This window comes from Zosterops lateralis, assembly GCF_965231275.1.
Source record: "Zosterops lateralis genome assembly, chromosome: 15".
Lineage (NCBI taxonomy): Eukaryota > Metazoa > Chordata > Aves > Passeriformes > Zosteropidae > Zosterops > Zosterops lateralis.
The window spans coordinates 15,533,059-15,554,862 of record NC_139775.1 but is presented as its reverse complement, the minus strand read 5'-3'; the positions used below and the strand labels follow the sequence as shown (position 1 = coordinate 15,554,862).

The 21,804-nt window shown below is 53.3% G+C and overlaps 1 protein-coding gene across 1 annotated transcript in view; it reads right to left on the bottom strand.

The window, feature by feature from the left end:
• LOC310915650 (ankyrin repeat and fibronectin type-III domain-containing protein 1-like) overlaps positions 1–21,804 on the bottom strand; it is a gene marked incomplete at its 5' end in the record, with an annotated part of 162,026 nt that overhangs the window by 117,613 nt on the left and 22,609 nt on the right. The window contains one exon of the mRNA XM_083872708.1: positions 20,404–20,621. Within this exon, the coding sequence (XP_083728834.1) occupies positions 20,404–20,621 (218 nt within the window). The remainder of the gene's footprint in view (positions 1–20,403; positions 20,622–21,804) is intronic.

The window sequence follows — 21,804 nt, the reverse complement described above, 5'->3', positions numbered from 1 at the left end:
ACCCCCTGGGGCACAGAAGCCTCAGAGCTGTTCTGCTGAGCCCTGAGGGTCACACAGGGCAGGATCTGTCACCCTCAGCAAGCCCAACCCTTCCCACCACTGGGGAAACCTGATCAGTGCAAGGCTTTGGAGCAATCTGGTCCAATGGAAGGTGTCCCTGCCCGTGCCAGGGAATGGAACAGGATGGGCTTGAAGGTCCCTTCCAACCCAAATCATCCTGGGGTTGTGCCCCCAGCACAGGATCTTCCTCCCAGCACAGGGACCAGCCTCTGGCAGGGGCTGGCACAGGGAAGGTGCTCATTGGAGGTCTGCAGGATGAGCAAAGAGAGAAAGAGAAGTAAGAAGCTCCACCTGTTGCACAGACTGGGTCAGGGGGTTAAACCCTTCCCTTTCTCCCAGTGCAGGAACAGGGAAAAGGCCACAGGGATGCTGGACATGGGGAACAGGATGAGGAGGCTCTGCCAGCATGGGGAAGGTTGGTCTCAGCACGAGTGGAGTGAAGATAGAAGGGATAAAACAGGCACAGAAAAAATCCAAAGCCAAGGGAAGGCCTTTCCCCAGCCAGCTGGGGCTTCCAGAACCTCTTCCCCTCCTGCAGCACAAGTCATTTGGGAACTGTCCCCCACCAAGGCTGTCCCAGAGCTGAGGCTGCAGCCCCAGGGCCCACACTGGGGACCCCACTGAGCCCCACTGGCCTTTGCATTTACTCTCCCTCCCCAGCCCCACCTCTACAAAGCTCCTCTGCTCCACTCCAGAGGAAGGCAGAGCACATCCTCCATCCCTGGGCTCTGCTCTCCATCTGCATTAACTCGGGGAACTGTCCCAGTCTCCATTTGTCCTCCCACCCAACACACTCTCCCATCCCTGCTCTCTTCTTCTGGTTCTCCCCAGTTGTGACCAAATTCCACCTTTCCCAGTACCACCAAAAAAAAAAAAAAAAAAAAAAAGGTAGAGCTCACAATTGTGACCCCTACCATCCTTCACATTGCTTGGAATGGAGGAATTTTCTTTAATTTAATCAACTGTGGCTTTCCCACCTATTCCTCCATCAGCAAAATGGGGCAGAGTTGACTTATTTCTGTCAAACTGTCCCAAAAAGGAGGCAGAGAAAATGCCCTGAGCTGCTGCTGCTGCTGCCCACAGCCCTGCTGGTGAGTCACCTCCTCACATGCAATAACACTCCCTGCGTGAAGCCACCAGGCAGCTCCTCTCTGTGAGACCAGTCTGGTGGAACTGGTGACACAGCTCGCTGTGTTTTTCTTGGAGGGAGAGCAGTGGGGATATGTGGACATTACCGAATTTAAAAAAAAAAAAAAAAAAAAAAAAAAAAAAAAAAAAAAAAAAAAAAAAAAAAATCATTGCTCCACATGAACAACGAGCCAGTCATCCCAAGGCAAAATATTTCCCCCCCAAAAAAGCAGATAACTCTTTAGACTTTTTTTTTTTGCTGTGTGGCTCTTCAGAGCCCATGGAAATGGGGCTGGGGCTCGGCCTCCTCTGCACATCAGGCCAACACAGGATCCTTGTGCACCACGGCTCGGATGACAAAATCCTTCCAAGCACCAGGAGATATCATCAACACTGCAGAGTAATGAACGCCTTCAAAACCCCACTGGAAAAGGCAGGCGCTTTCGCTGCCAAGCCCACCAAGAAGGGATGAAAGGGGAGCCCTGGTGGCTGTAATTTGCACCAGGCTGGAGAAATGGAGGGTTGGGTGTTACCAGTTCTCAGCCCAGATACTCTGCCTGGATGGGGCCGACCTTGGAGCCACACCTGCTGATCACATGGGGATCACAGAGCCCCAGGATGGTTTGGGTTGGGAAAGACCCCAAAAAACTCAACTCACCCCAACCCCCTGCCATTGGCAGGGACGCCTTCACTGTCTCTGGTTGTTCCAAACCCCATCCAACCTGGCCTTGGACACTTCCAGGGATCCAGGGGCAGCCACAGCTTCTTGAGGCAACCTGTGCCAGGGCCTGCCCACCCTCACAACCAAGAATTTCTTCCCAATATCTCATCTAAATCTCTCCTCTTTTAGTTTAAAACTGTTCCCTCCCACTTAGGAAGGTGACAACAGAGAATTCCTGGTGGTGGATGAGCCAGACCCAGGCAGAGCCAAGCACTGGCACCATTAAGAAGAAAAAGTAAATAAAAATAAAGAAGAAAAAGTAAATAAAAATAAACCCCACTGTGTTCTCTGACTGCCCACTGGTTCCCTCCTGCCATTCCTGGGCCTGGGCTGAGCAATCCATCCCCCAGCTTGGCGCCCAGGCTTCCCTCAGAAATGTAACTCTTTACCCAGGAATTCATGGCAGGAGAAATCAAGAAGAGAAAGGGGAGGGGTGGAAAAATAAAATTAAAAAAACAACCCAAAACACTTTTTGTATTTTATCCAAAGTGTTTTGCAGGTCTACTTCCCCTTGGCTCGCTCGCCCAGCTGGGTCTACCAGCATATTTTGGGTAATGAAATGCACATTTGCTGGTCAGCCCTAATAGACCCAGAGGGACTGGGTTTCACGTGTGTTTGTTTTAAACTTAAGGGTGTTGTAAAGTTTTTCCAAGAGCCCAGGGCCGGGATGATAAGCCATGGCAGGCAGTGCCTGGTTAGTGGGTGGTTGTGGTGTTAATACTTATCCCATAAGTGAAGGAAGACGTGACAACACGAGCGAGGCAAACCACCAACCACCAGCACACAGGGCACACACTGAGCCCCTGCAGGGACCACCACACAGGAGGCCCTTCATGCAGTCCTTGTGCACTGGGAGAGAAAGGACAAGTTTATTAAAAAAAAAAAAAAAAAAAAAAAAAAAAAAAAAAAAAGCAGCAGAGTTTAGAATGAGAATTAGATCTTTTTAGATCTTTTAGTCCCGGAGCCTTTCCAGAGCCAGATCCTTCAGTGCCTGTGTGTGGGACCTGGGACCTGTTAGAGTGAGTCTGGAAAAGGTCATGGAGATGCTCTGAGGGCTGGAGCCAGGCTGGGAGAGATGGGAACGTTCACCTGGAGAGAAGGAGGCTCCAGGAAAACCTCAGACCCCCCTCAAGTGCCTCCACCCCTGCACTGCCAAACCCCTCTCAGGCAAGTTCTGTTCCCACCCCAGGGCAGAGTCATGAGTGGAGCTCACCTCCCAAAGCTACAGGGAAAATCTTCTCACATCAATTGATTTTGTGCTTAGAAAACTGAAGGCACCTCATTCCAAGGTGCCAAGGAGCAGCACCAGGAATTCCCCAGAGCACCAGAGCACAGGGTGAGGGCAGGGGAGCTCCAGCTGATGGGAGGGCAGCACTGACCAGGCCACCACTGTCCATGAGATCTGTGCCCTGGGGGAGCAGTGGGTGCAAGAGGAACAAATTGTTGTTCTCACATCCCTTGGCACAGCAGGAGATGCTCAGGTCAGAGTCCTTCCTCCTGCACTCTGACAATCCCCACATTTTCCACTCCTGTCCTTTTTTTTCCCCAGGACTTTATTTATGGTATTATTTGCAAGAAGACACAGGCTCACCTAGGCAATCATGAATGAATGGCTTAGGGACAGAAATTCACTTTATCCCAGTTTGAAGCACCAGAGGCTGACACAGCCTTGTACTGCACAAGGTGTTGGTGATGTGTTCCTGCAGCTCATCTCCCTCAGCTTCATCTCTTGTCTGGGTGAAAATTTGGAGGTGGCTGGCCCCCCAGTCCTCCCCCTGCACACAGTTTCTGCCAGGCTCATTTATGGAGAGGCTCTGGGAAGAGGCAAATACATCATTTAAATCAAAATATTTTACACCAGCAGCTCAATTCCAGCTATTCCACCACCACACAAGGCTTGTCCATGGCAGGCAACATCCCTGCCCAATAAACCCTTTAAAGGTTCACTGATCACAGCTAGACGTGTCATAAACTCCCCTACATCGTTTATTATCCCCATAAATCTCTATAAAACTATTTTATCTCATCTGGGTTGGCAACGGAGCCAACTTTGCTCTGTTTATGGCTTCCCAAGCCAACCTCTAATAACAACACATGTGCTGCCTAAAAAAAGGGGGGTGAAGATCTTGGCCCTGCCCAGCCCTCCCCACCACAAATCCATCCAAGTCTACACCACAGGCACAGCAAACACCCCCCGTGCTCCCTGTGCTCCCCTCCAGGAGCAGACCTGCTATCAAATAACATTTCTTCTGCTTTCTTATCTTCCAAATGTGCTATTTAAAGGGAAAAAAAAAAAAAAAAAAAAAGCTTGGAAGTTTACTCGACCCCCTCTTCCCAAATGTGTGCCCTGCATTTCATTCAAAGAGGATTTTTGTTCCTGGGAGTTTTGCAGCTACTTTGTCAAAAGCTTTTTATTGGGAAATGGTGATGGTTTATGGTTCCATTTAAATCAGGTGGATGGCTGTAAAACTATAATCTGTTTGGCTTTTAATTAGAAAACACAGAAATAAAAGCACGTTCCACCTTGTCCTGCCTGCTACACGACCTGCAGGAATTCTTGGGTCTTCAATGCTCCTCAGTGGAGCTCGGGACAAACATTCAACACCATCACATCTTCACTCCTCTGCTTCCCACAGCCCTGGGATTGTGGTTCCTGTACCCCAAAACATGTCCTTGGCCCAGGGCTCACCCCAAATTCCTGCTGCCCTCTGCCACCCCTCCCAACAAACCCTTCATGTCCTGCCAGGAAAATGGAGCCACTGCCCCATCAACAGCTCGGGAAGGGACCAGGAGCCTGCCCAGCACCCCTGGGAGAGGGCCCAGGCATCTCTGGGGAGTTTTTAATGAGCAAATTCCTCACACTCTCAGGCTCCAGGAGGGTGAGGACCAGAAGCTCCAGTCATTGATGATTACATGAAGAACCTCCCCCTGAGGCAATGGCAGAGTGTGTTTAAGGTCCAACTCCTGGGAATAGGAGGAGGCGGAACTGCCTGGCCATGGAAAATAGGGATGAGGGAGTGACCCACCACCCACCACCAGCAGCACAGGCCACCCCTTCTCCTGGCTGTTAAACTTTGGGCACCAATGAAAAGCCAAAGCCACAGCTCTAAGGTGCCAGGTGGGCACACTGCTGATGCCACCCCTGTCCCAGTCCCTGCTGCTGCTGCAGGGACGTGTTGACCTCCAGCCACCACAGCACCAACCACAGGTCCAGCAGCACCCAGTGCCACCTCCCCAGCGGGTCACCCCCAGCCCCAGGTCCCCAGCAGGCAGATGGCAATCCCCATGGCAACACAGGGGTGCCATTGGCAGAGGATTAAGCTCCAGTGGGAGGGAGGTTGATCAACAAGCACCCGACAGGGACGCCGAGGAGGAGCGGAGGCCCACGGCGGCGATTTTCACGCTCATCTTCCCCTTTCAATTCTCCTCTAGCATGAAAGTCCCGATTTAAATGGCAGAATGTGACACCATTAGAAACTATCAGACCATTTAACACACTGCCCCTTCCTCCCACGTCACTGCACCCACGGCTGCCACGGGAATAAAGAGCACTGCCAGATCCAGACATCTCCCAGCAGTGCCGGCATCAAAGTGCAGCGAAATCTGCGTCACACAGAGACCCTTTGAAAGGGGATGAATGTGAAGTGCAGGGGAGAAATGATTACTTTATTTGTAAAGACCATGTCTCTTGTCATTCTAATTCATCCCAAATCCTCCCGGCACTGGACAGCTGCAGGTCCAATCATGAATATACAAATCAGCAACACATGAACAACAAAGACAACAGACAAGGGCCAGAACTGGGGCTGGTTCAGCTGCTGCTTCTCCCTCCTTTGCACTGAGAAAAGGAGGGGATGGGTGAAGCCAGGAGCTGCCACCACAGTGTTTCCCCCATTGAATCCTGGACATGGGAATGCTGCCTGCACCTCTCCCTGCTCTGACAGAGCTTGGCCAGCACTGAGTGGAGAGAGAGAGGAGCAAAGGGGAGAGGAGAGGGAGAAGCAGGGGCTGGAGGGAAGGAGAGGCCGGGTGACAGAGAGGGGCTGGAGCTGCACAGTCACTCAGGCTGGGAAGGGAAAACACGGGGTGTAACCCATGCAGGAGATGGGAATTGCTCCCTTTGTGCAGCCTGGGGGTGGCACCTCAGGGCAGGGGGTGCAAATCCTCCTGACACTCAAGACCAAACACAAGCCCTGCTACAGAGGAGCCCTGCATAGGCTGCTGCTGCCAACCAGCCTGAGGATCCTCCCCAAGCATCCAGGACCTGCCTCTGCTGCCTCTCAGGGGTTTTCTGCACGCTCAGAGCTGGTGAGACACTGGGCACGGGGCAGGCAGTGACACCCAGCAGTGCAAAGCCCTGCATGCACAGGGGAAGGAGAGCTGGGGAGCAGGAGCTGTCCAGAGCTCCCAGAGGGTTGTTTCACAGAAGGAATTTCATCAGGTCTGCAGCTTCCTCAGGAGGGGCAGTGGAGGGGCAGCTTCAGCCTCTGATCTCTCTGTGAGCAGGGACAGGAGCCAGGGAATGGCTGAGCTGTGTCAGGGGAGGTTTAGGTTGGATATCAGGAAAAAGTTCTTCCCCCAGAGGGTTCAGGCACTGCCCGGGCTCCCCAGGGAATGGGCACAGCCCTGGGGCTGCCACAGCTCCAGGAAGGTTTGGACAGTGCTCTGAGGGATGCCCAGGGTGGGATTGTTGGGGTCCAGGAACTGGACTCATGATCTTTTTGGGTCTTTTCCAACTCAGGATATTCTGTGATTCTGTGGAAAGGGCAGGGACTGAGTACAAGAAAAGGCTGAGCACCAGCCCAGCACAAAACTCATCTCTCTGCTGCTGAGGGCTGTGCAGAGCTCACCACCTCCCAGGCCTGCTTGCCAAAACTCTGCACACACCATGAGGAATTGGCTTTCCAAGGGCCTGAGATCCTGCAGGACATCATGTCAGAGATCTGGACTGAGGTCTCATTTTTCAATCCAATGCTATTTCTGCAGAATTACCTGCTTTAACTTTAACCACTCTGTGGAATAATTTGTTTGGTCTGAAGTATCATTTGCCTGTAAGTGATGGGGTGATGGTGATGTGCTTTCACAGTGCCAGCTTTAGAAATAAAAATAACCAAACCAGCCAGGGAAAAAAAAAAAAAAAAGTGATTTTTGAGCCTCCCAGAGCACACCCAGCCTCTCCTTTGGGGCTGTGGGTGGGACATCAGGGTGGACACATGGGGCAGTCCTGGCAGCCCAAAATCTGTGCAAGGCTTGGCTCCAGCAGAGTCCCAGCAGCACCTTCCTGTGCCATAACAAGCTGCTCCGCACTGAGCTTCAAACTTACATGGTGCTCACATTCTCATGCAGTGGGAGAATCAAAATCCATTTTTTGTTGCCCATTGCAGTGCAGGACTTGGATCTCAACAGGGCATTTACATCCATCAGGCTCCAGGAGGGAGAGTCCCCACCCTGAGAAGGGCTTCATCCTCTTCTCTTGCACAGGGACCCTCTGGCTCTGCACAACTCCCTGACAGGAGGCTGCAACCAGGGAGTGTCAGGCTCTGCCCCCAAGGAGAGGAAATGGCCTCAAATTGTGCCAGGGGAAGTTTAGGTTGAATATTAAGGATAATTTCTTCATAGAAAGGGTGGTCAGATACTTGCTCGGGCTGTCCAGGTTGGAATGAGGTGAAATTTAAGGTGCCTTTCAACCGAAACCATTCTGGGATTCTGTAAAACCCTTCAATGGTTCAGCTGGTGAATCCAAAGCCCAGTGAGCAGGAAAACAAAAACTGTGATGTTTCCATAGACAAACACACCTCCAGGCCTGCAGGCAAACCTACCCTTTCCCCCTCTGACCAGGACATCTCCCCCAGCCCAGCCCAGCCCAGCCCAGCCCACCCTGTGCACACCTGGGGGACTGTCCCCTCTGCCACAAACCACAGCCCAGGGCTGGGACAGGCCGCCCTCCATGGGCATTGACACTGAGAGACACAGACACAACCCCACAGTGCCCTGGGAGGGGTGAGTGGATTTTTAGGGCCGGCCTCAAACCTCATCCTGGCTGGGGAAACCTCTCCCCACAGGCTCAGGGTCAGTGCCAGCCCTGCAGGGCCACACTGGGCTGGCAGGAGGTGGGATGGGGACCTGTCACCCCTGATTTTCCTGCTTTCAAGTGTTGGAACCTTTGCAGCACCATCCTCACGCTGCTTGATGTAAACAATGTGTGTTGTTAGAATTTATCTGTGTGTTTTGCATAGTTGTTCTCTGAGAGAGGATTTGACTGATGGTCACAGTGACCAATGGAGTCAGGGGGTTGTGACCTCCTTGGGCCAATCCTGGCCCTTTGTAAAAAGTGTATATAAGTTATTGGGGTCAGGTAATAAAGGAGCTTTTCCATGTTTGACCTGCTGTACCTGCTGTCCTCTGTGAGGGTCCACACCACATATCCAAGTGCAGGGGTAACATCGACCCTCAGCTGGCAGGAGCAGCACCCTGAGCACCCAAACCTGATCACTTTGATTCCCACTACACACACGGGCTGGATTTCACATTCCCTGTCTCTCCTCCACGGCCTCAATGAGGAAAGATGGGGGAACACTCACATTCCCTCCCTTGCACGAAGCCTGAGTGACCCAGGGAACACCAACAGTGACAAACCCACCTCTGTGCCCACCTCTGCCCAACATAACTCATCCCTCCCAGCAGCAAGAGAGAAAGGGGTCTTGTACCCCCCACCCTCCTTAAAAAATTGCTTTCCCTGAAAAAAGCATTCCTTGAACAAATGGCAGCAAATCCCAAGGCAGAGCTGCACAATGGACACTTCAGCCTGCCCAGGGGAGGGGAGACAGGAGCCTCAATGCCTAAATCAATGCAATTTGCTCGTTAAGAGGGGGCTGGGGAAGGTTAGGCCGAGGGGAGCCCTGGTTATTCACTTCCCCCAATTAACATTCCAGCAGAGCTGCCCCTGTTTTCTAGGAACAATAACTTTTTTGGGAAGGGGGAGTGATGCCCGTGGGGGCACTGGATGGTCCTGGAGAAAGGGGACGGGGACATGTCCATGTCTGTGTGTGATGGGAACTGCCAAACAAAACCAAGACTAAATAAAGGTCTACCCTGTGCAAAAAGAACCTGAAAAGTAAAACCCTTCGTGTCCCTGGACCAAGATTTGGTCTCCAAGTGCAGGATATTTTCCAGCATCGCTCTGTGACAGTAACTTGGTCATCTATTCCCTTGCCAGGATGAAAAACCTGCCTTTCCTCAGCAAGGGCACTGATTTCTCCAATGAGGACTTTGCAGCACACTTGGAGCTCCTGTGGCTCTCGTGGCTTCCCCAACACTCCCCTAAGGGAGGCAACGGGGCTTTTCTTGGACTCACACACAGAAAACAAGGAGAGTGAACCAAAACCAGCTGTGGCTGGGATGAGAAAGCAGCAGAGGGGCTCTGCATGCCAAGCACTGCCCATCCTGCCCAGCACAGCCCCAGAGCAGTCCCCTGAGAGCTCCCACTGCCCATCCTGCCCAGCACAGCCCCAGAGCAGCCCCCTGAGAGCTCCCACTGCCCATCCTGCCCAGCACAGCCCCAGAGCAGCCCCCTGAGAGCTCCCACTGCCCATCCTGCCCAGCACAGCCCCAGAGCAGTCCCCTGAGAGCTCCCACTGCCCATCCTGCCCAGCACAGCCCCAGAGCAGTCCCCTGAGAGCTCCCACTGCCCATCCTGCCCAGCACAGCCCCAGAGCAGCCCCCTGAGAGCTCCCACACTGCAGGACAAAGCCTGAGCCCAGAGCAAGCTGTGCCTGGTGCTGTCTCAAGTGCTGCAGGCCTGAAAGGAGCAGCCTCACCCTGAGAGGAGCTCCCTGAGGACAAACAGGTCCATCTGTACCCCAGGAATGTGTACTGGGGAGGATTTATTTCCACACACCACAGTTTTCCTGAGGATTCCCATGGAAATCCAGCTCAAACACAGAGATGGCTCAGCATTCCCAGCCAGCACAGTGAGCAGGGAGAGGGACCCAGAACAGGACCTGGCTGGACAAACAGCCCCCCAGAACAGGCTCAGGCACTTCAGAGCTCAGTGACACCATCTGTGTGTGCCTGTTGCCAGGGTGGGTAAGGAAAACACCCTGACCTGCTGAATGTGTCAAGAATTAAACCCAGTTTGTCTGGTTGGTTTGACACCTCCATTGGGAGAACGTGCCCAGCTGACACAGCTCAATGGATTCAATGTCCATTCCATGTCCAGCTGCTCCAGCTCCAGGTGCCCTGCAGGGCTCAGGCCAGGCAGTGTCCAGGGGTGCTCCAGTCATTAATTCACTCCCAGCAACACTCAAAGATCTGCAGTGGCTTCCCAGATGCCAAAGCAGCTCTGCTGATTTACCAGGCAGTGCATAAATCACATCCAAAAAGGCTCTCTGGTGGAGGTGCCACCTCAGGAAGAAGATGAAGGTATTGTCACAGAATTCCAGAACAGTTCTGGAATTGGTTGGAAGGACCACTGGAGGGCTCATCAGGATTGTGCCCAGGTGGGGTTTGAATACCCCCAGTGAGGGAGACTCCATAAATTCTCTGTGCAGCCCCTTCAGTGCCCTCCAGCAGTGAGATGAACAAAAAACATCACCCTGAGGTGATGGTAAAAGGCCACAGAACCACAGAGCAGGCAGAACTCTGGGGAAAGGCTGGATGCACCTGGAGCCCACTGGAGCTCTCCAGGCACATCTCCCAAATCCTGCCCAAATCCTGCCCAGGGGCTCAACAACAGAAAGGCTCCCAGGAAACTGTGTGTTCCTTCTGGAGCATCACAAGGAAGGAGGAAAAACAGCTTTACATGTGACGTGTAACTAGTCAGTGCAGAGAGAGATAAATCTCCTTTTCTTCCCAGGAGATCAAGACCCCATTATGCAAGTGGGGCACCTTCCTGTGTGCAGCAGGCTGGGCACACTCTGCCTCTGCAAGGGCTCCTTCACAGGGATAAGGCTCAGCTGCTGAACCTCACCAACCCACCATTAAAAAATAAATAAAACACGAGTGAGATGAGCAAAATGCTAAATAGGACCCCCCCAGGTCAAACCGCCTCCCTGTGACCAGGGCCCTGCTCCTGCCAGCACATTCCTGTCACCACTGAGGTCCCATCACTTCCTCCTCCCTCCTCAAGTTGCTCCTGGTGATGCAAATCCACCGTCTTTGTTTCTATTCTTGGAGCAAAACCAGAACCAAAGCAAATAGCAGAACAGCTCTTGGGTTTCAGGATCCTCTCTTTTTCCATCCTTCCCAACTGCGAGGAGGCTGCTGCTGCAGTCAGGGCGAGGTGACACCCGAGCCCGGGCATGAGCCTGTTCCCACCGGAAATATTCCACTTAATCTCCAACCTTAATGTCCCCTTTGGGATCCCTGCCAGCTCCTTCCCAAACCTCAGCTTTGCTGGGCTCCTCAGGAAGTGTCAGCCTTCCCCACAAGCCTTGTGGAGAGGGAGAGAGGCTGTGGGGTGCCTGCCAGGGAGCCTGGGGTGGCAGAGAGTTCTCTCCATCCCCAGTCCACAGCAGATTTACCCCAAGGAGCTGAACCAGCCCCAGTCTGTGCCCAAACTCATGGGTTCCCCTGTGACAGCAAAAGGGGAAAGGAGACACACAGCAACCCCAGTGGGACAATCAGTTCTGCCCTGAACACACCAGTGTCCCCTGGGGCAGGGTGGCACTGTCCTGTCCTGTCACATCCCACTGCCAGGGAACTGCTGGACATGGGCTCTGTCACTGTGAGCCCCAGGGGAGCTGCAGGGCAGGTCAGGCTCTCTGTGTGCCACAAAAAGCTGTTTTCACATCGAGTTCTGGTCTGTAACAACAGCTCCCCAAAGTCTCTCCTGCCCCAGTTGAGATCAGGAATATTCAGCCAGCAGCAAACCCTGCATGAGGTGCTGGGACCTGCAGCAGGACAAGGTCTGGGAGCAGCAGTGTCATGTCCCACCACTCACCCTGGAGAGCAAAGGGCTGAGCCCTGGCTCCATGTGCAGGGTGCACAGAGTCCATCACTAATGATGGACAGTCAGAAGTGACCTCTGGGTGCTCACACAGTGACCCCCCAGGGCTGTGGGGAGATTTGGGGGTTTCCCACAGACCCCCAGGCATAAGGAATGGGGAAATTGTGAGGTACAACCAGAGAGCTGGGGAAGGGCTTTGGACAAGGACTTGGAGTGACAGGACAAGGGGGAATGGCTTCCCACTGCCAGGGCAGGGAGAGATGGGAGACTGGGAAGGAATTCTTGGCTGTGGGAGTGATGAGGCGCTGGCACAGGGTGCCCAGAGAAGCTGTGGCTGCCCCTGGATCCCTGGGAGTGTTCAAGGCCAGGCTGGACAGGGCTTGGAACAACCTGGGACAGTGGAAGGTGTCCCTGCCCATGGCAGGGGGTGAACTGGGACGAGCTTTAAGCTCCATCCCAGCACAAACCAGCCTGGAATGCCACGATTCAGAGGCTGAGAACTCAGGTGAGAGCAGGGGCAGGTAAAACACAGCTCTTCACCCAGAGGAAGCAGGAAAAGCTGGAGCAGCAGCCGGGGCTGGGGGTGGGTGTGAAATGCGGTGCTGCAGAGACCCCTTGAGCTCAGGGCTGCTACTGCAGACACACTGCAGCTCTGCCAGCAGCTCTGAGCCCCACAGCTCCTCATGCAAAACCTGCCCTGCAGCCCCCTGGGGGTTTATCCATCTCAGGTGCACCAGGACAGGCTCTGCAGCAGCAGCAGCAGCAGCTGGGGGCACTGGGCAGGCACAGAGTGTCACTGCACCATCTTGTCCCCCATTTACCTCTATTCTAAGAATCCTAAAACTACTAACTTTTGCATCTTCTACTGTGCTAAACTACTGTTTTCACTTCCTGGTGATTTGCAATTCCTCTCCTTGTGCTGGAAGTTTCTCCCATGGAATAAAATCAAAGCCAGTGTTTTCCTGGGCTGTGCCAAGGTCTCCAACCCCCTGGACCAGCTCCACACCCCCTGCCCAGGGCTCAAATTCCCTTTCCCAGGTCCCAGCTCATCCAAAGGGGATGTCCTGGACTCCAACACACCCAAGTGCTCCCAGTCCTGCAGCTGAAGCCACTTGAGTCCCTGTGATGCCACAGTCCCAAAAGGCTTATTCAGGCACAGGGACCCCCTTGCAGGAATGAGCTTGCAGGGAAAGTTCTCTGAAGGATTTAAACCTCACGCTGTCAAAGCACTGTCTTGGCTGGCACAGTCCAGCTGTGCCCGAAAGGCACTTGGGGAGTGCAGCATTTGCCCACAAACCTGGGGCACCCTCCTCTCTCACAGCAAGTCTCAGGGACCGTTTGCTCACCCCAGATTTAAGTTGTTTAAAGTCCTTGGCCCTCTAAAAGCCCCGAGTTGTGTTGGTAGAAAAGAGCAGAGTCCTCAAGGTTCTGTTTTCAGGTTTCTCCTGTTGTTTATTATTTGATATCTCAGAGTTTTCTCCACTCCCAGCCGAGGTCTGGGCAGGGCTGGGACATGAGGGGACGGCCCCCGATGGGGTCACCTCACATTTATACAGATAACCACGGGTGGGGTATTTACAATTTCACACCAATGCCCAGGGCTCACACTAAAAGGGTCATTTCTGCTCTGAGCCAACCCACTGTCACTGCCCTGTGCCATCACCACCCCAGGGGATGGAGGGCGGGGGAGAAGGAGAGGGACACGAGGCACCACCCAAATCCCACCATCCTGTCCCCCATTTACCTCTATTCTATGAACCCCAAAACTACTGAATTTTGCATCTTGTGCTGTGCCAAACTACTGTTTTCACATTCTGGTGGTTTGCAATTCCTCTCCTGTCAGAGAGAAGAGAAGTCTCTTTTGGAAGCCTCTCCCAGGGACTAAAATCAGCCCAGGCCTGGTGGGCTCTGGGTGTTCATGGCTGGGGCAGCTCCAACCCTCACCCACCAACACCTCTGAGTCCTTCTCTTGCTCCATTCCCTGCCCAGTCTGTGCTGGGATAGCCCCGAGCTGGTGCAGGATGTTGCACTGGGGTTGCTGGAGCTGCTGATTTTCTCTGCCAGCCTGAGGGATGCCCCAGAGCACGGCCAGCCCTCGGCAGGTGGATCCAGGCTCTCCTCCCCAGAGCAAAGCCAGCAGAGGGAGCAAACACTGAGGCTTTGCAGGGAGAGCCTGGTGGTTCCTCACTGGTTGTTGTATTTTGAATCTGGAGGTTATTTCGTGGGAGTTTGGACGAGTTATTTGGAAAGGGCCAGGTAAGGACTAAACCAGGCTGTCATTTTCTTGGGAAATGACACATCAGTCTCACCAGTGCCCACCCTGCAAGGGCAGCACTGAAATCACACCCAAAGTCTGGCTCTCAGCAACAAACCCCTTCCAGCTTCAAGCTCAGGGTCCCACATCTTCAGTGTGTTAATTTTAGATTCCTGTGCCCTCAACCTTCCCAGCACTGGGCCCACCTTTCTCACCCACCCCACTCACCCTGACTGTCACAGGTGCCTGGTCCAGCCTGGCTCTGCCAGCGTGGGATGTCCCACAGTGTCCCCAGCCCTGCCAGAACTCCTCTCCACCAGCATTCCCCACAAACTGCTCCTCTGCTTCCCAATTCCCCCCACAGGAGACATCTCCCTCAGTGTGGGAATGCTGAGAGCACTCTGTGCTCATCCTGAGCCATCCCTGCCTTACTCCAGGCACCACCAGGCACCAGCTGGGACGTCACAAGCCTCTGGTGTAAATAAAACCAGGTTCGCCTGAGAAATGAGCCGGGGACGTTTGGGTTTGGAGCTTTTGCTGTGCCTGTTCCCTCCCACACTTCATTTGCAAAGTGGGGTGATTCACAGGAAGCCTCTTCCCAGCTCAGCTCCCAGGGACTGCTCTCCAGGGAATGAGTCGCTCTCTGGCTCCAGCAGCACGTTATTTGTCAGGTTTGGGTTTTTCCTGTTAAACAGTCAGCAAGTGAGCAGGGTGACTCTCACTGTTCTGCTCCCCCTCCTCACCAAGCACAGCTCACCTGCCTCTCATATGGTCATATTTTCAACCCAGATTTGCTGTGGCTGCCCCTGGATCCCTGGAAGTGTCCAAGGCCAGGCTGGACAGGGCTTGGAGCAGCCTGGGACAGTGGAAGGTGTCCCTGCTCATGGGACATGACATGGTTTTTAGGGGCTTCTTCCAAACCAAACCACCCTGGGATTCTCTGATTTTATTTTTATGTATTTATTTATTTTTATCCCACTGAACTACAGACACAGCCAGGAATCTTCTGTCTGCTTGGTGATCCTTTCTGAAATCAGGTGTGAGAGCAAATGGCTCATAGCTGTGCTGGAACAGAACCCAATAAAATACAGAAGGAGAGAGTGGGATTTCACTGGCACCAGAGGGTGAGCATGACCTCACTGTCACCAAAAGTGTCACACCAGAGCCCCCAGCACTGGCTGCACACAGGAGACAAGAGGCTGCACCCAGCAGACCTGGGGAGGTCCCTGCACATTTGGGAATGAGCCCAAACTATTGGGATAATAATGTACAGATGGGTCCAAGGTCTCCATCTCACCCGGCACCCAAAACCCATTCCAGGATAATCACAGCCCAAGGGCTGGTGCTGCTCTGGGTGAGGCAATTCCTGCACTCCCCGACATCCCGGCAGTGAGCACCAGGGACAGGAGGCATTTCTGGGCTGATCATTGTTCACTGGAATAGGAAAACCTGGACAGGGACCTGTCAGCTGGTGCCAGCCCAGGCTGAGTGACTCCAGTGAGCACCAGGGGTGGGACCAGGTCTCTGCCACACAGGGAGTTCCTCCCCTCAGTTCCTCCCTTCCCAGGCTCTGCTCTCCCAATTCACCTTGTCACTGTCATCATCACTTTGTCAGGCAGGGATTCCCTCTGCTCAACTCCCAAGACAAACAGAGTCTAAGTGTTTCCTGCAGGGCACAGACATTTCAGATCAGAATCACTGCCTGGAAAAATATCATATACTAATAATAACAATTAAAAAAAAAAATTAGTGCATGAGAGTACAGAGTAAAATTAATTAGTGCAGAGGCAGGAAAGGAATACAACCTTGAGTCACCTACTTGAAACCAAGCAAGCAGAAGTGTCAGGGCAGCTGGGGCAGCACCTGGGCACTGCTGGCTCCTCCTGTCCAGAGGCAGCAGGATCTGTGCCATAACATCACCAAATGAGTGGGCAATGCCAGAACGACTGGCCTAGGTACAGACAACTTGAAATTCCCATGGGGAAAAGGAAAAGAGCACAATTCTCTCAGAGAGAGAATCCTCTCAACCTGCACTGGCTGTCCCAGCAGCCACCACAAAGCGTGACTCAGCCCTGGTGACCTGTTTTAATGCTCCATGAGGTTAATGCCGAGTTTAACAGGGTTAATTCCGCCTTTAATGACCAATTTTCCAGTGAAGACAAGGAGATCAGCACAGTCTGTAACTCGGCCATGTCTTGCTTCTCCTCCCCTGGCAAGGGACACTGCAGAGGGTCCCACCCCTGCTCAGGAGCCAGGTGGGCACAAAACCTGAACAGCCCCTTGCCCATCACTGAGTGACCCCAAAACATGCCCAAGGTCTCAGAGCACAGTCACAGCCTGGCCGTGGTTGTTGTCCCTGTCACAGCTGGAGTGAGGGACAAGGCAGGGGATCCGAGTGAGGGACAGATGTCAAAAGCAATCAGCCACCCCCTGTCTGCAAGGCAGGAATGCTGACAGCACCACAGGCCTTGGAGGAGTTAAGAGGAAAGGCTTATTAGGAAGAAAACTCGGCCTGACAATCACAAAAAAAAAAAAAATCGGAATTCATTTAAAATTCAGATTATGCAAATTCCAGCAATCTGTACGTGCAGATCCATCGCACAGCAGACACAGGCTGCTGGAGGGATCCCACCCTGCCCAGTGCCCCGGGAGGAAGGCAGGGAGGTGTGCTGGCCTCTGGCAGGCACAGGAAAAGCAGCTGCAGGGTTTGCAGGTGCTCCCTCTGCTCTGAAAGATGATTTTGGCAGCTCTGGCAGCATCCAGTGTGTCACAGCCAGGTGAGCAGAGAACCCAGACTCCAGTGTTTCCATGTAAATTACAGCAAATTCTCCCTTGGACAAGCTCAGGTGCCCATGACCAGCACAAAGCTTTTGCTATGTGATCCCATGGGTGTGAGGTGGCCACACAGCAATGGATGGATGTGGGCAACAGCTCTGCCCCATCACCATCCACCCTGCCATGGGAGAGTCCCACCCAAAGCCTCAAGAGCCTCTCCCCTCTCTCAGCAATTCCCCAAATTCTATTTCTGGGGAAATTTAAAACCAAGCCAAGTTTTGCTTTCAAACCACGACAGTGGGGAATGCTGGTCCTGTCCTGGCCAGTTCACCCTCCTCCACACTTTCTGCCTCTGCTGAAGGGCTCTCTGGAAGCTCTTTCCAAACAGGATGAGTTTGCTTTTCTCAGCGGGTCTCACAAGGACAGAACCCATGGCTGAGTCTACAGCAACAACTTTTATGTTGGAACGAGCCAGAAATGATTTAGCAAGGGAAAAACAACCCCACTGTCTCTGTTAGGGACACGAAAAGAACTACACTCACCCGTCAGGTTGAAGTGAGGAAAAGAAGGGGCAGTTTATTACGATTTGGGGTTTTTATAGGATTAGGAATTTGGTCGAGGATTGGCAGATGAGAGGAATAGTCAATAGTCAATTCAGAAGTTTATCACCGAGAGATATGAAAACAATCTACATTGTTTGGAGAGACTCCAGAAAAAGTATGTAAACAGTCATCAGAAAGCTGAAAATCAGGGCCACATCCTACCAAAAAGCTGCTCTGTTCCTTGACAGACAGACAGTTCTGTGGGTACACCAAGCAAAGCTAAAGCCACCCAAAACCTGAGTAAGCCAAAGGCCAAACCAAACTGGCCACAGAGAGCACAGAGAGGTGCTGGCATTGCACAGGGCAGGGAGGGACAGGGGCTGCCCCACAGGAGGGGCAGAACCCAGTTCTCAGCAGGTACCAGGACACTGCACGTAAAACCCAAAGGCTTCCACACCTTTTGTGCTCCATCCCCACTGCAGCACAGAGGCTGTGGGGAACAGGGCCCACAGAAATACTGCAAAAACATCTCTGAAAGACAACAGCCCCCAACATCTCAGTGCTCTCCTGGGTACAGCTTGGAACCACAGACCCAGGCAGACAGAAAATCAGACAATTCCTTACCCCACGGCAGTGCCGCCTCATCTTAAACATCTTTCAGCTCATCTCCAGCATCTTTCAGCTGCCCATCAGGTGCCCCATCCTGCTTGTGCTCATCTCCATCCCGGAGGTTTCAAGCGCATCCTGAGCCTGGGGCAGCAGTTCCCACAGGGAAGGTTCACTGGCGGTGCTGGGACTGTGAGCAGCTCCCACAGCCTCCCACAGGGCACATACTGTGAGACCAGAGCTGCCCTCTCAGGGGAAAAAGCAGTTCTTACATCCAACAATGCAGGCACAAACAGGGAGGGTGAGCCCCCAGAGAAACCCCAGAGGGCCCAGCCCTTCTTATGGGCAGAGGAGGTCTGTGTTTCCAGGGTCCCAGGAGCTGTGTCTGTGCACAGCCCAGGGCAGGGTGAGCTGTGCTGCCTCAGCCCCTTCCCTGCCCCATCCCCACTGTACCTGCTCCATCCCCATTGTACCTGCTCCATCCCCATTGTACCTGCTCCATCCCCACTGTACCTGCTCCATCCCCACTGTACCTGCTCCATCCCCATTGTATCTGCTCCATTCCTATTGTACCTGCCCCATCCCCATTGTACCTGCTCCATCCCCACTGTACCTGCTCCATCCCCACTGTACCAGCTCCATCCCCATTGTACCTGCCCCATCCCCATTGTACCTGCTCCATCCCCATTGTACCTGCTCCATCCCCATTGTACCTGCTCCATCCCCATTGTACCTGCTCCATCCGCACTGTACCTGCTCCATTCCCACTGTACCTGCTCCATCCCCACTGTACCTGCTCCATTCCCACTGTACCTGCTCCATCCCCACTGTACCTGCCCCATCCCCATTGTACCTGCTCCTTCCTATTGTACCTGCTCCTTCCTATTGTACCTGGTCCATTCCCACTGTACCTGCTCCATCCCCACTGTACCTGCCCCATCCCCATTGTACCAGCTCTGTTCCCATTGTACCTGCTCCGTTCCCACTGTACCTGCTCCATTCCTATTGTACCTGCTCCATCCCCATTGTATCTGCCCCATCCCCATTGTATCTGCCCCATCCCCATTGTACCTGCCCCATCCCCATTGTACCTGCTCCATCCCCACTGTACCTGCTCTGTTCCCATTGTACCTGCCCCATCCCCATTGTACCTGCCCCATCCCCACTGTACCTGCCCCATTCCCATTGTACCTGCTCCATCCCCACTGTACCTGCTCTGTTCCCATTGTACCTGCCCCATCCCCATTGTACCTGCCCCATCCCCATTGTACCTGCTCCATCCCCATTGTATCTGCCCCATCCCCACTGTACCTGCCCCATCCCCACTGTACCTGCCCCATCCCCACTGTACCTGCCCCATTCCCATTGTACCTGCTCTCTCAGCCACTGCCAATCAACACCCAGCACTTCTCCTCACCTCGACACCTGAGCCCTCATTACAACCCCCAGGCGGGGCAAGGACATCCGAACCCCGGGGTTGGGTGTCTCTGGGAAAGAGGAGAAGCAGAGCCCTTTAAACATTGATCAGAGCTGCCACAGCTGCGGTGCAGCCCTGACACATCCCTGCTGTCCTGCCAGCAGCAGCTCCCAAGGCCAGCAGGGTCTGAGCTGCCCCAGGGACTCAGTGCTGGCCCCCCAGCAAACCTTTGGGAAGGTGCAGTTTTTTCTGCAGATAGTTTGGAATTAGGTTTGAACTACCCACACCAAGACTAACTGTGAAGTCTGTGGAGCAGCTAAAAATTAGATGTTAATGTGTTAATGGGAGATAGGGGTTTTTTTTAGGTGTTAATAGTTGTAGGTATTAGTGTACACCCTTTAGTGAAACAATATCTATTTGCATTTTTTCTGTGCTGTGTGCCAATGAAAATTTATCTGTATTTGTAAACTATCTAAAAGAGTATATAACCTGCTGTTTTAGATGAAATAAACAGAGAATGTAGCATTAATCACAGTGACTGGATCTGTGTTTGCTCCCGTCCAGCTTCCCATTTATTTTAAGGGTCCTCTCACTTTACAGTTCCTCACAGATATGATGCTGAGACGACAGGAAAACTCATTTCCTACTTTCAGCCTTGTTCCATGCTTTGGACAGCAATTCCCAGAGCCCAGATCCTCATCCCACACCTCACCCAGCTGAGCACCAGCTGCCCTGAGCCAACAGGGGAAACAGGACCCCCAGGAGAGGGGCTCCATCACAGGCTGGGCAAAGTGGAGCTTCCACCACCATCTGCTCCACCACCACCACTCTGGAGAGCAGCCTCTCTTTCTATTGTTTTGCCAACATCAGGCACACAAACATCTCTCCGAGACATCAGCATTTTTGGGAAGCCAGGTGTGTGTGTGTGAAGGTGGGTCAGGAGCCCATACTCACAAACTGCCGGCGCAGTTTGGTCCTGACGCGCTCAGCCTTGCTCTCGCCCGGGTGCACGGCGTAGCTCAGCGAGCCCAGGTGGTTGTCCACAGACAGGCTCTTCCTCATGTAGAAGGAGCGGGTTCTGAAGTAGCTGAACGGGGCGTCCTCCACGGCCGTGCCCAGCCGGGGGGCGCCGGGGGGCTCCGAGCAGTCGTCCTCCAGCCGCCAGGCATCCCCTGGGGGGGGGGAAAGGAGGTGGGAACCCATTAGAGTGTGGTCCAGATGTGTCCTACCTCTTGAGCCAGATGTGGGGATGCTCAGGGAGCATCCCTGGACTGCCTCTGGCCATTCCACAGCTTTGGGATGCAGATGGTGGGATTGTACTCAGACAGTAGGTCTCTCCTACAAATCCCCATGTACCTCCTGCCCCAGGCAACAGCCCCTGCACAGCATGTCCACCCCAGGTACCCACAGCCCCTACACAGCATGTCCAACTCAGGTACCCACAGTCCCCACAATCTTCCTGGCAGGAATCACCCAAATACAGTTAGAATCATGGAATGCTTTTTGTTGGAAAGGAAGCTTAAAGCTTCATCTCATTCCAACCTCCTGCCATGGGCAGGGACACCTTCCACTTCATCAGGTTGCTCCAAGCCCTGTCCAGCCTGGCCTTGAAGCCATTTTGTGAATGGGAAAAATGAGGCATCATGAGTGTAACAAATTACAAAAGGATTTACTGCCATCTCATCCTGCAGGGGGAAAAAAAAACCCAAAACAAACCTTTATGGCACGGCCAGGAGCAAATCAACAGCCCCATGAAGGACAGAAGGCAGAGCTCCCCTCTCCACCAGGGCAGGGCTGGCAGCCCCAGGGACAAACCTCACTAGCCTGTGACAATGGTGGCAGTGGCACAGGACAGTTGGCACCACGCAGGGCCGGTGACCCCAGGGTAGGACTGGCCACATTTCATTGCAACAAAAGGGAAGAACAACAAACAACAGGAGACGTTTCCAGAATATCACTGCTGAGCTCTTCTCCCTCTGGCTCGGATTGTCGCCTGCTTTTTGTTGCCAATCTCCTCTTCACATCTGGAGCTTGCCCCGCCTCCTCCCCTCGGCCAAAATCGCTGCTCAAGCCATGACAAACAATCAATAAAAGCTTCTTCTCAATTATGAGCCCAAAAGGGCATCTCACAGGGCTGCCTTCGGGGGCTCTCCCCCTCCTGCAGCCTCTTGCCAAGGCAACAACATCCTTCACCTCTCAGTTCTGAAAAACCCAGCAGCTCTGGGCATGAACAACTGTGATCCCACTACGCCAGGGCTGAGGAGCAAAACACTTCTGGGGTTTAAAGCAGATAATTGCCCTAAGCCCCAGTTCAGCAGTGCAGGCCAGTTTATCCAGAAAGGCTGTGGGGTTTAC